Source organism: Gobio gobio, assembly GCF_949357685.1.
Source record: "Gobio gobio genome assembly, chromosome: 2".
NCBI classification, from domain to species: domain Eukaryota; kingdom Metazoa; phylum Chordata; class Actinopteri; order Cypriniformes; family Gobionidae; genus Gobio; species Gobio gobio.
Window position 1 is genome coordinate 51,106,537 of NC_137098.1, and position 14,325 is coordinate 51,120,861.

The window sequence follows — 14,325 nt, forward strand, 5'->3', positions numbered from 1 at the left end:
GGGAATAAAACGGGAGAAATGATTAAACACAGCTAATAATCATTGGCTGAATGGATGAGATATTTGCTCAGTTGTGCCTCCTGTTGGTGGGAATAAACGACGTGGTAAAAAAAAAAAAAAAGAGACTAAAACCTCATCTTTTTACCACTTGCCAACAGGATCGAAAAATGTACTATATTTTGACCAATATACTACGGTATGTCTTTGAGTGTGCTTTTGTTTAGAGAACAATTATATTTTTCATCGAGTTATTATGAAAAACTTTTACTCGAAGCACCTCATGGTATGAGTCATTTCTCAGCAAACAGGGGGTTTTGCTGGTGGTTTCGGTGTTATGCGGTTTCACACGTTTGTCTGTGAGGAAAGAAATAGTAGCCTACACTGTATGTGGGGTAGCTATAGATTAAAAATAAGAACAAATTCTTTTTGTCGTTTGCCTTTTGTCGTTTACTGAACACTGCAATAATCGCAGAAATATCCTCTTTTTCTTTTACAAGTTAATCTCGTTTAATTGAAGTCTTGTGGCTTTCTCAGGTTTCTAATCTAATGCGTCATAAAAGGGGAGGAGATTGATTCATAGAGAAAACGAATCCTTCATATTTGGGCGTTGGGTTTCAACGATACAAACAGTCTTTTTTTAGCAAAAGTGTTTAGCGAAAGTGAAGGAAGTTATTTAAAACTTTCTTCTTTCCATATATCTGACAAAAACAACTAGGTTACTCCGTGGATATTTTGTTCACTAAGGCTTGTTTGTGGTGTATCGCGTCTGTTTCTAGAGCTGAGATGTAAGTGAGTGTTTTTATGGTGGATATATATATATAACTTATACCTTTTTTTTTACCTTTTCGAAGCCTCGGCTATGAGTGCGTTTTAATTTTGTTGTATTTTTATACGTCAAATTGTTATATAGGCTATAAGAAAATAATCTTAATTAATCATGATTAAATAGTCTCTTTTTTCCGAGACATTTAGGGTAAGGGGTTCTAAGGGGTTCTTTTCTTTTTATTTTATTGTTTCTTTCGCGAATGCTTGGCCATTTTTGCTGATGTCTTTGTGAGGAAATAGTGTACTTGACCCCACACGATAAACACAATCTAATATATAACCGTCGCCACACCCACTTGACCTGACGTCATGGTATTATTGCTTCAGTGTGTTTCTGGTTTCTTACCATAGACAAGAGAAGGGGGGGGGGGAACTGAACGCGATACAGAGCAGCCTAAACGAGAGTTAAATGGTTGGCCGACTCTTGCTCACGGATTTTCTTTAAGATCCGGTTGGGTTTGCATATTTCTTCGTTTCCTTTAAAATTCTGCCTGACCATTTAAAAATGGGTCTTTTCATTTCAAGTTGAGCTTCTGTGGTTTTGGACCTGTTCTGCTTGTTTCCAGCTATTGTTTTGTCCACAACACAACTTCACTACATTTTCTTCGTCCACATAGTGACCGTGGTGCTGCTATACAGGCGTTGGCTCTGAAAATCACAGATCTGTCTTCAACATGTCTGGACCAGGTAATGATATCTATCTATTTGTATGTTCCTTGAAATACAGCATGTTTGTGGATTTGTAGTTCAGGAAATGCAGCATGTAATGATTTAAACAACCTGTGAGTTTTGCAATAGCTGCCCTACAGTACAAACATGCACTAACTCATTCATGAAGTTTACAATCATTATGCTGAAAACTATACAACTTGTCTCTTTACATTTATCCTCTCAAGTGTGATCTGTGCTGTTTCAATGAAGGTGTTGAAATGAAGGTAAAAATAATTCTCTAGAGGTCAGTGGGAAAGGAATGCAGGAAGTGTAGCCCTACAAAAGTGGCTGTGTTCCACATTTATAAGTTTCCACAGGCTAGGCGGTGTTGGGGATGTATGTGGTCTTAACCCATTAAATGTCTGTGACTTTAGTTTACCTTTTTTTTTTTTCTTGTGCAACACATTTGTCCGAAAAATGATATATGTACATCTGTGATCAGGGCCTGTATTTATCAAGCCTCTGAGAATTACTCACAAGAACACTGCTAAGAATCAAAAGAGCTTTAAGCTCTGCATAAAAGTTAGTTATCAAGCATCTCAGTCATACTTTAAGTGAAGTGTAGGACTAAATCTTAAGTGTCAGTCTTGAAGATGATTTACGACACTTTGCTGTGCCACAAACAGGATTTTGGATAACGACATGGGCATGGACCAATCACTGAGTAGATTTCCTTATTTAAGAATATTCTCAGATAAATTCACATTGAATTGTGGAATTAAGGGGAGTTTGCATTCAACACACAATAAAGAATTTTCAAGAGAATACATTATTCACATAGGAAATGAAAGATAAACCTGTTTTCCACCATGTCTTACAAATTACACATTTGAAACCGGTGTGCTGTTAACTGACCTGCCTATATATAGGCTAGATGTTATGATATAATCAAAAAGAATACAGAATTGGTGGGAGGAAGAAGCGCTACTGCTTGCCGAATTATTGAACAGTGGAACATTTTTTATAAATGGCAACATTAACCAGCGCTGAAAAAGATTATGCTTGCTCAGTCCAAACGATACCGTTTGATTAACCGCTCGTCGTCATATATTTAAAAAAAAAAAATCCTTCCTCTCCTGAAAGATTTGCGCACGTCTCTATCTCCTCAGCGCCATCACAAGCCCCTACTGGCAACTCCTAACCACTTGAGAGACCTCTTGAGCTGTCTTAAATAAATGGGAGAGTAAGAGTGATTCTTGGCTTTAAAAAATTTGATAACTTGCGTTTATACTTAAAGGGTTAGTTCACCCAAAAATGAAAATAATGTCATTAATGACTCATGTCGTTCCACACCCGTAAGATCTCCGTTCATCTTCGGAACACAGTTTGAGATATTTTCGTTTTAGTCCGAGAGCTTTCTGTCCCTCCATTGAAAATGTATGTACGGTATACTGTCCATGTCCAGAAAGGTAATAAGTGCGAAGGTATTCAAAAATAATTTTTTGAAGCATCGAAAATACATTTTGGTCCAAAAATAACAAAAACTACGACTTTATTAACATCTGATCACCAGATAACACGTCAGCAGCGTCGCTGCGGAGTCGTGAACGCGGATTGACAACAGACCCGGAAGAGGAGACAATGCTGAATAAAGTCGTAGTTTTTGTTATTTTTGGACCAAAATGTATTTTCGATGCTTCAAAAAATTCTAACTAACCCACTGAAATCATATGGACTACTTTGATGTTTTTATTACCTTTCTGGATATGGACAGTATACCGTACATACATTTTCAATGGAGGGACAGAAAGCTCTCGGACGAAATCTAAAATATCTTAAACTGTGTTCTGAAGATGAACGGAGATCTTACGGGTGTGGAACGACATGAGTCATTAATGACATAATTTTCATTTTTGGGTGAACTAAGCCTTTAAGTTTGAAAGTAGGAGTAAATTTAATGAATTCTCAGCACTTATGACTAAAATGGCACTTTGAGAAGCTTGATAAATATGGGCCCAGGTCTCTAACGCTAGTCATAGCTCCGAGAGATTGATTGTGTTCTGTCTTGCTTACAATCAAATATTCCAAGTCCCATCTACGCCAGACTGCATTTTGCTGCTAAATTGTTAGTCAAGTGATTCTTTAACCCCATTAGGAGTCGTTCTTTGGAGCAACTGTGTTCTTAACAAGCTGGGGAATTCCAGCTAGCCTCACCAAGCAGACTTGCACTATTTAGTCAATGTTAGGAAAGTGGATCTTTCTGTTGCAAAAGGACTTGCTTCATCCATTGTCCTGTTAAATTTCTCAAGCCAGCGGATGTTTACGTAGCACTGAAAACAGGAATGGCAAGAAGGGAGTGTTCAAAAAATGCAATCACAAGACATAAATGTCAATGCTTTTAATAAGGACGGTCAAGAATTGTGTGGTAATACTATGCAGGAAGTCTGTTTTGATGAGTGAGGTGGGAGAGGGTTGTAGCAGTTCCATAGAAGAATTATGTCCTTAATGGAACCATTATTTTTAAGAGTTTATGCAGATATACTTCCGATTCTCTTTTAATTTAATTGGAATAGTGGATGTCTGAAGACATTTTTACGGAGGTAGTCTAAATGAAAAATCACTAGCAAGTTTTCCCCCAGCACTTAACATAATGCTCTGAGCCACGGACACGTGATCATGAACGGTAAGATAACATGATGGAAGCGGGTTGCAATTCCATGTGGCAGGTCTTGAGAATCAAATTAGCAACGATTGAGGGCCTAGATTCAATGTGAGCTCAGTTGGTCTGCCAGACGACCCGGGAAGCGCCACTGCCATTCATCAGTAAGCTTCATAGCTTCACCAGCAAGCAATGTGTCATGAATGATGTGCGCCATATTAGTGCAATAACTAACCACTTCTGGTTCAACAATCCCTTAATTCAGTGATTCCCCTGTGTGAGTGGTCAGGAATTGTTGGGGTAAACTGCATATTAAAATTAAAGTTTAGATTCGCTTTAAATAAACGTAACTTTCTCCCCTTAAGTGAAATGTCAGCAAGCCTGTTTTGAGGACCTCCGGCATGTTGATGCTTGGCACGGTCTTCTCTCTGCTGGCAATGAAAGGCACTGTTGTTTCTTTGCCTCATGGCTGTCAGTCTTTTTTTTTTTTTTTCTGTCTCAATGTCTAGGTAGGAAATATAATAGGTTGTGATCATGCCTGTATGATTGTGGCGGTACACTAGTTACATCTTTAATGCTGAGTCTTTTAAAGGCTTCTCTCAATGGCCCCATAATGTAGAGGATAGCAGATCTGTGGTTTTAGAAGTCCGCAATCTATCACAAAGCCTGCACCTTTCAAATTATCTGTAGTATGCTAAGTAAGGGTGGTGCCTCAACAGCACCTGGATGAGAGACCTTTGATGAAAGGGCTTCATTCCATTCAAATTCACCCCCACCCCTCCCCCAAATGGGCTGGTGAAAGATTTGAATATTTCAAAAGCTGATCTTATTCTTATGAAAATGGCAGTTCTGTATTTGTTCAATGAGAGTATTAGACGTGTCAAATATTAAGCTACACCTGCAGTGTTCACTCCTGAGATACACTTTTATTAGGTATGATGCATGCATTTATTTGAAATAGATTTTGGAACAATGCAAAAGTCTTTAGTGTCACTTTGATTAATTTATGCAGCCCTTCTGAATAAAAGTATTCATTTCTCAAAACAAAACGGGTATATAAAAAAAGCTTTTGAGAGTTTGTGTAGAATAGATACATGCAGGTAAATAATTATCCTTTATTTGGCTCAACATTGTTACATTGTTATCAAGAAACCAACTACAAGATTTATTGAAATTGTTTTGTATACGTGCACAGTTTGCCATCTAGAGATCCAACTGGACCTGTTACTAAATGCGGATTTTCTTACGGGTTCTTTGATGCTGGTTTTCAAAAGTATGTTATAACTTATTCTCAAACAATAATATTATAGAATGTGAGGTTGTAATACTTTTGCATGCAACCTGTATTACTAACTCTGTATTACTTACTACTAAACCTTTAAAAAAAAAAAAAAAAAAAAAAAACATCAGGAAAGGTGCTTTGTATATTAGATGCTTTGCCATGGGTCTTCCTTCATTATGAACAAGTTTTAAGGGTTGCAATTTGAGTTAGTAATGTTCGATTAATAATATATTTTGTTGTCCAGAAATTACACATTTGTTCTAATTGCTAAGCATTTACTTTATATGTCTGGCAAAACATAGATTGTGGTTGTTCTGATGTAATGAAATATTTACCATCTTCTCTATTTTTGCACAATTGTGTGCATTGTTCATGATGTTCTTATAGATAATAACCGTAATAGTCAATATTGTTACAATTAATTATTTATGACCCTTTTTGTTATTGGTGGCTATTTGAGTTTTTTTCCCCTTTGGAATGCCTCACATGTATGCTGCAGTCTAAAATGGATCCATTCCAAAGAACATGGCAAGCTTGCAAAAAAATTTAATCTGATCTTACAAAAATTCCCTAGCGTACATACATAATTCTGTGTCTCTGTATTTATTGATTGAAAGAGAATAAATCGGTCAGTTGTTTCAGTCATTTCACAATCCACTGCACACTAACTCAAATCATATCCCAGTGGTGAGGCAAGATGGTGAGATTTTCATTGACGGCTTGAATGGAAGAATACATCCCAAGTCATCAGGATTTTCTACAGCATTTCAGGGCATCTGTCTATGATTTAAGACTAAAAAGAGTCTGGCCAAAGTAACAAAGTACAGGTGTGAGTAAATCAACAACAGAGTAGCTCAAAGACAACAATATGTATAAGTGCCATTCAAGCACGACATCCAAAAATATACACAAACCAAATAACTCCATAATCTGCACAAAAACATCCCCGTTAATGACATAAATGCTCACTGGCGTGTGTGTGTGTGTGTGCGTACGCTTCTCACTGTGTGCACTATCTTGGATGGGCTAAATGCAGAGGACAAATTCCTCTGGGTTACCATACTTGGCCTTGACGTCATGTCACTCAGAGTCTCTCATAGTCACTCATAAATCAGTACAAAGTAGTAGACTTGCATGTACCACCTATGTTATTCAAACAAACAACTAAACAAAATGCGAAGACCAGATATTGTATCTAATTATTTATATTTTTTTTCCTCCATATTTGTTTTCACATCATTGCTTAATATTTCTCATAAGAATAAAGCTAAATAAACAATATATTGACATTATGGTTTTCTCTCTTTGCATTTTAAATTGTTATACCAGGATACCCATCTCCACACCAGCCTCCATATCCCATGACCAATCCAGGCGGACAATCCATGCCCCCCTATCCCATGGGAGGTTATGGAGATCCTGGATATGTGGCCCCACCTGCTGGGTTTCAAGTAGGGTACCAGCCAGTTCCAGATCAGCCAGTCATGTATCAGCCTGGTCCAGTTAGTCCAGCATCTCACCAGGGCCAGCCATATGGAGGTAAACATGTCTAATTTCTACTCAATTTACAAATACTTAAAAAATGGTCATGCGTAAAGTTAAATGTGTATTATTTATCCTATTTTACACTGATCAGGCACAACATTATGACATAACATTATGTGACGTGAATAACACTGATTATCTCTTCATCATGGCATCTTTTAGTGGGTGGGATATATTAAACAGCAATTGAACATTTTGTCCTCAAAGTTGATGTGTTAACATCATCATGTTCAAAATCTCTGCATATTTTTCGGTCCTCTACAGCAATCATTGGCTTTGAGACCAACAACCAGTATGATATCAAGAACATCCTCGTCAAAAGATCTACTCTGCCAAAGAAAAAAATGCCTGATCTGTGTATATACATAATATATTAGTATATACTACTATAAAAAAATATATCTTAATAATATATCTTAAGTACTTTGTGAAATATTAAAATATTTACAATTCTAAATTTACACATTCCACACATTCTAATGAACTTTCTAATGATACTATAAAGAAAATGCATAACAATTGTTTGATTATGCAAGCTGACTAATGGTGATGTGCCTCCATCAACTTTCTCTAGCACCTGTAGCTGCACCAGTGTCAGTGCCTGCTGGAGTACCACCTGGTCTGGAGTACCTCACTCAGGTAGGCCATTAAAGTCATGTCCAAAAGATTGTAGTTACGAGTTGAACTCTTATGAACGCCACCACAATGTCATAATTATGAGCAGCCAGGAAACTTGGGATTTTTTTTCTTTGAGCCAAGAGTTTAAGTTGGGAGGCCTGTCATTGTGAAAACATGGCGAACGCAATGTCTGTAGTTGACGGAAAATGTTGAAATGTATGAAATTACTATTCTTTTATTTACAATAAAATTTGCTAAGTTGCATGTACAAAATATAATACAGTTACATTAAAGGTATGATAGAAATAACACCGCACCTTCAAAAATTTAATAGCTACATAAAACAACCCTGATGAACATTCATTATTCATCATTTTATACAAGGAGAGTTAAAAAAAAACTTTTTTTTTAATTTGTAGAAAAGGTACATCAACATCTTTCTGACATGTTTTACATTTTTGTTTCTGTATGTCTTGTTAATAGTAAATGATTTGTATTTCAGATTGACCAGATCCTTATTCATCAGAAAGTGGAGTTGTTAGAGGGTAAGTCTGTTTGTTTGCTATGTACATGTAGTTGAAGCTGTTTACTATATTTCAGTGCAGTATGTGCATTAAAGCACATGCTGCCTGTTGCTTTTTTTTTAACCCTTCCATTCACTGTTGATTTTTTTTGCTACACTTTGTTTAAACCAGAAACTCATTTTTCAACCTCTCTGCATATCTTTCGGTCCTCTACAGCAATCCTTGGCTTTGAAACCAACAACCAGTATGAGATCAAGAACAGCCTCGGTCAAAAGATCTACTCTGCCAAAGAAAAAAACGACTGCTGCACACGCAACTGTTGTGGTGCCCTGCGCAGCTTCGACATGAAAATCAAGGACAACGCTGACCGAGAGGTCATACGAATCATCCGACCTTACCGTTGTGTTTCCTGTTGGTGCCCCTGCTGCCTGCAAGAGGTATAACAGACAAGTCATATCAAAGCTAATGTATGGTTAACCCTTGATAGCATAAAGTGGGTCCTATGGAATTATGACTCAACACAGTATTTTTGGATACATTTTTGTCAATAATAATGTAAGGGAATTAGTTAAGCCACATAAAAAGACCAGTTTGCTCAATGAAGACCAGCAGCTAAAGTTGAAGTTCAATCAGTTGACAGACAGTTTATTAAAGACAAAGTTCTCCAGCCAAAAGAGGATCCAGCCTCAAACTAACTTAAAGGGTTAGTTCACCCAAATCTGAAAATGCTGTTACAAACCTGTAAGAGATATAAAGATATTTTTGATGAAATCGGAGAGCTCTCTGACCCCAGCAATTTAACTACAACTTTCAAGGCCCAGAAAGGTAGTAAAGAGATTGTTAAAATAGTCCATGTGACTACAGTGGTTCAACCTTAATTTTATGAAGTGACAAGAATACTTTTTTCTTCAAGGCTTTTTTTAGGTCAGGATTTCACTGGAACGGAACATGAAAATGACTCGGTTATTAACATATCCTCGGTTCCCTGAGAGAATCTCGAGGAAACGGGTAGTTCCCCCTGCGTATGCTACGCTATACGAGTGATTCTCTCGAAAGGGAACGACTCTGTTATTAACATAACCTCGTATTGCGAAGCACACACAGGGGGAACTCCTGTTTCCTCGTGATTCTCGATGAAACCGGAGTTCCCCGTGCGTATGCTAAGCAATACGAGTGATTCTCTCGAAAGGGAACTACATCCACACAGAGCACTGATACAAACCTCTGCACATGATCACTGTCATAGTTTAACATATAGTGACAAATTCTGCTGTAGATCTTAAAAAGAATTACACATACTAAGTATGCGTATGTGTCCATGGATGCATGTAGTGCGTTATTGACCTTCATGACCTTAGACACAATTGTCCTTACATTTCTCATACAGTTATCATAACAGCAGAATAAAATAAGTTCAAACTGATACTTCTCTTTCTACAAAATATGACTCTTGATTAATTTGGTTGTATGAGCAAATTAATTCATTACAAAACAAGTACATACTGTATTTATTCTCTGGAAGCCGGGTTAAATAAGTATACACTGTTACTGCATTCCTGATATACAGTAGGTGAAAAGCAGCATGCGAGTAGTATGTCTGAATTTACAGTATTCATAAAACGGTAGGTAAAAAATGCACCCGGCCATGATTCTTAAATTCACTCCTAATGGGCACTCTACGATGGCAGGGAACCGACGCAACACACTCTATATCTCATATGATAATGCTAACATGGCGAGGGTTGTAGTGCATTCAAATTGCATTCATACTACACACATTAATGCTTTATTCAGTAGAAATGTAGTAGAGAAAAGCTACAGGAAAGGACTGCTGAAGGCTTAAACAAAGGAAGCTGTGGAAACTCTGCCCTGTTAGGCTTAGAAAGGTGCAAATCTTATGTGTAAAGTCTCTGTCCGAAAAGATAATTTTCAAATGGTCTGTGAGCAACGTGAAGAGGTCCAAACTAGAATATAATTAACAGTAGATCTAAATTAGTTTAGAGTTTGCTTAGAAAAAGAACAACTGCATCTGTTTATTAACAGATTACACAGACTTTTATAAAGAAACATTTATAAAGAGTAAATCTTTTGTAGGGGTGTAACGATATTCAAACCGAACCGAAAAAACGCGATACTCTCATGTCGAACCGAACGCGCCCCCGCCCCCGCCCCCTGCTGCCCCAGCCCAGCTCTCATTCACCTTATGCCACAAAATATTCCTTGACATTAGATTAAATGGCAATTAGTACACTTTCAACAACTAATAAGAGCTGTATTTTTACTAAATATTATTATAATAATATTATTTACTAAGTATACACTAACTTTTGTCTTCCAAGTGCATGTCACGTCACTTGGGTGATCGCTCAAGTTGCAGCATGGTGGAAGGACAAAGATCCAGTTTCCCCAAAATGCTACCTTGGAGCCCCAGCAACATCGTCATTTTCGTAGCTTGTTACAAAATAAAAAATCTCTCTCACCTCAGAAAACCGCTTTCCTGTCCTGTCAGCCGTTATACTGCACTCGTAGCACACGCCGTATATTATAAGCGCAAGAGAAACTACGAGCATGCAACGTTACGATAACAATTTGTAAGTCATGAAATAAAAGTAAAGTACCAATAAAGAAAACGTGAAGCCAATGTATAAAGTTAAATTACTGCTGTTGTTATTAAGTTAAAAGTGAATCTAGTGTTATTATTGCTGGTGCCCGCCATGAACCATGACTCCACAGCAAACAGAACCAAACCGAACTGTGGCTCCAAAACCGTGACATGAACCAAACCGTGGCATAGGTGTATCGTTAACACCCCTAATCTTTTGTAATTTAGGAAAGTGGATAAATAACATTCCCTGAGAATGGAAACTCACGCTGTGTGCCCTCTTGGGGATGCAGCATAAGTTTCCATTCGAAAAAACATGTTTGCTGTATTAAAATATTTGTGTATCATCAGTTATTTAAGTTATTACATTAATAAGACAGATTTTTTTGAAGAAGAAAAACATTCCAGTACGAGTCATTTTGGCCCGCTTTGCTTAAATGCTTAAATCTAACCACTGTATAGAACCTGATCTTTGTGTTGGGTTTCAGCTAGTGATCCATCTAAAGGACATGCTGTGTGATCTACTACTGACATAAACATGTGTGTGACTTGAGTTATAAATGGCATAGAGTCAGTATGGAACTAAAAATGGAGTCTGACAGTTTTCAGTCAACCGTCACACTGTTCATTTAGTTTACGTATACACTACTGCGCAAGTTTGTGGTCAGTACGCTTTTGAAAGAAATCAATACTTTTATTCAGCAAGGATGCAAGAGACAGTAAAGACATTTATAATGTAAAAAAAATGTTTTGTTACAAATAAATGCTGTTCTTTCTATTCATCTTAGAATCCTTAAATGGATCAGTTTCCACAAATATATAAAGCAGCACAACTCTTTCCAACATTGATAATAATAAGAAATGTTTCTTGAGCGCCAAATCAGCATATAAGAATGATTTCTGAAGGATCATGTGACACTAAAGACTCCCAGTAGTATATTATATTTTTAAAATATATTAAAACAAAAAAAGGTATTTTACATTATTTTCAATCAAATAAATGTAGCCTTGGTGAGCATGAGACTTTCAAAAACATTAAAAAACCTTACCGGCCCCAATTATAATTTATGCATGTACTGTAAATAACGATGTCTTCTTTTGAATGTAACCTTCAGATGGAGATACAGGCCCCCCCGGGAACCACCATAGGGTATGTGAAGCAGGATTGGCATCCCTGTTATCCAAAATTCTCCATCCAGGGGCCCAACAAGGAGACTGTGATGAAGCTCGAGGGGCCCTGCTTGGCATGTAACTGCTGTGGTGACGTGAATTTCGAGGTAGCTATTTAGAATTGGATTGAAATTTAAATTCAAAGGCAGGCGCTATTATGACACCAAGTAAAATCCTTTTGATCTGATTTCAAGCCAAATCTGATTTCTTTCTTTAGCTCAAAGGCGGCAAAGACGGTGCTGGGAAGCCTATTGGTCGAATCAGTAAGCAGTGGAGCGGCCTGTTAAAGGAAGTCTTCACTGACACTGACAACTTTGGCATTCAGTTCCCTCTGGACATGGATGTTAAGATGAAGGCTGTACTTTTGGGCACCTGTTTCCTTATTGTGAGTATTAAACTAACAACACATTTAATAAACCACACATTGAATGATAGTCTGAAGTGCTCGGTAATGCCTTTCGAGAGCATTATGCATGAGACCACAGATCGTTTACCATTATGCAATTACGATCAATATAAAACTAGTTTATTAAACCAGAAATAACATAGACTAGAACACATTATTCCCTACTAGATATCTGTTCTGACTCTTTGATTTTTGCTATCTTTTTTCTTTTCATAGGATTTCATGTTCTTTGAAAAAGTTGGAGACACAAACCAGCGCAATACTGTGTTCTCTTAGAGCTCCTGATGAGTCGAGTAACATATTTTCAAACAACTTGCATCACTTTGCAAACATGTAGGACTTTTAGTTAAAATTATGAAATTCCCACAGTCAAAGGATGGCCTCTGAGTCTGGACTTGTTTTATTTCCTGTGTTTTCTTTGGTCACCAAACCTTATAGACAGCTGCCACTGCCGTGTCCCCGAGGGACATGTTCATGGTTGTTTTATAGTGTTCAATATTTACAATAACAGCATGTATCATGAGTAACTATTCACTGGTGCCTTTTAAAACAGTCATTGCCTAGAATAATTACAAACTACTTTTACAGTACAAGCAGCTAACATTTGTATGTTTTTGTTAACTTTCTATTTTTTTTATTATAAATAAGCCATATGCATGTTTTTTTGGACTTATCTCATAAATAAAGTATTTTCTGTCTTTTAGGAAGGAAATTCAATTGTATTATACTACATGCAAATCATTTTAGTCAATGTACACCTATGTTCCTACAGCCAAATAATGTATGAAGAAGTTACTGACTTAAGGGGGAAAATTTAAGTAGTTGCATAGTTTTCTGTGTGTATGTTGCTTAAAACGGGTAGAAAGCCTATTTATATTGACTAGTAGGTTTTTTTCAGTGCGTGAAGAAATAGTGTCCTACAGGGGGCACTTAGAAAAACTAGTTATCCATTGACTCGCTCTAAAATCATAGGATGGTCTTATATATTAAATCTTATAATAAAATAATAATGAAATGCAAATGAAAATTCGGGAAATTATTCTTAAAAACTATTAAGTAAAAACGATGTTTTCTGTCATTACATACCATATGGCAATGTCTTTGTCCTGGTTTGCTATATAGAGACGTTCCAAACTAAATTAGATGTTCCGAACTTAAATGGTACCAGTTAACTCACACTGGAGGGAAACCTTACAAATGTTCACACTGTGAAAAGAGATTCTCTCTGTTAGGAAATTTGCAGACTGAGGAGTGTTAAAATGTTTGTTTTGGTCAACATGTTCCTTAAACTTTGATATTTTCCCACATTATACATTAAAGTTGTTCCCTAAAGTAAATACCACGAACTTGGTGAATTGTAACTATAACAGCAAGACATTAGTTTAAATTGTGTACACAAATTTTCTTTGTTAACCAAATTTACCACCACAGTAGTGAATAACTAATTGGTTAAGCTGAGAGTTACGAAACTACTGGTCTACCCATCCATAATCAAAACATATACATATGTGTCTTTTTGTCTATGTGTTTGTATTCACTTCTATAATATGTAATAGTAGTGTAACATTATACATAATAAACGATTAAAATTGTGTTGGTGATTTTGTGTGATTTATATTATGACTGCATCTAGGAAAAGTTTAAAAACATGCATATTCACTGTAAAAAAAACCTGTAATTTTACAGTAGCTTTGCCATATATTTCCTGTATTTTTGAAATGCAGTAAATATTAATAAAATTACAAAAATAGAGTTTGCTGCTTGTCTAATGTAAAATAACATGAACAATCTGTAACTGAATAACCAGAATAAAATAATGTTTTACATAAACTGTTAAACCCTTTACCCTCATCCACTGTTCCCTACAATAGTTTACTGTATAGTCCACTCGACGAGTGAATCAAAACATGAGCGAATTCAGACACGGAGTATTATTAAAGGTGAACACCTGCTGTTAATAAGAAGTACTGAAGGACAGAAAAACAACTAAAACTGACTTCAGCCATAGCCTTAAAATGAAATCAACTGAAGAGAAAATAACTT

General features: G+C 36.6%; 1 protein-coding gene across 3 annotated transcripts; it reads left to right on the plus strand.

The window, feature by feature from the left end:
* The first annotated feature begins 308 nt into the window (after positions 1–308).
* On the plus strand, positions 309–13,876 carry LOC307122780 (phospholipid scramblase 1-like). Of its 3 annotated transcripts, none has more exons than XM_079810987.1 (9): positions 309–785; positions 1,443–1,512; positions 6,747–6,956; positions 7,537–7,601; positions 8,083–8,125; positions 8,321–8,541; positions 11,822–11,983; positions 12,094–12,261; positions 12,499–13,876. In XM_079810987.1, the coding sequence occupies exons 2-9, from the start codon at positions 1,500–1,502 to the stop codon at positions 12,556–12,558; spliced, it is 942 nt and encodes a 313-aa protein (XP_079667113.1). In that variant the 5' UTR covers positions 309–785; positions 1,443–1,499; the 3' UTR covers positions 12,559–13,876. The 3 variants fall into 3 exon arrangements, with proteins under 3 accessions (XP_079667113.1, XP_079667115.1, XP_079667114.1); XM_079810989.1 differs by having other exon boundaries at positions 554–789; XM_079810988.1 differs by lacking the exon at positions 309–785 and adding an exon at positions 1,146–1,276.
* The last annotated feature ends 449 nt before the right edge of the window (positions 13,877–14,325 follow it).

Bases quoted from the DNA above. Each gene is read 5' to 3' on its own strand.
- LOC307122780 (XM_079810987.1), top strand. The intron at 6,957-7,536 runs GTAAACATGTCT...AACTTTCTCTAG, and splicing joins CCAGGGCCAGCCATATGGAG to CACCTGTAGCTGCACCAGTG. The intron at 8,542-11,821 runs GTATAACAGACA...TGTAACCTTCAG, and splicing joins GCCCCTGCTGCCTGCAAGAG to ATGGAGATACAGGCCCCCCC.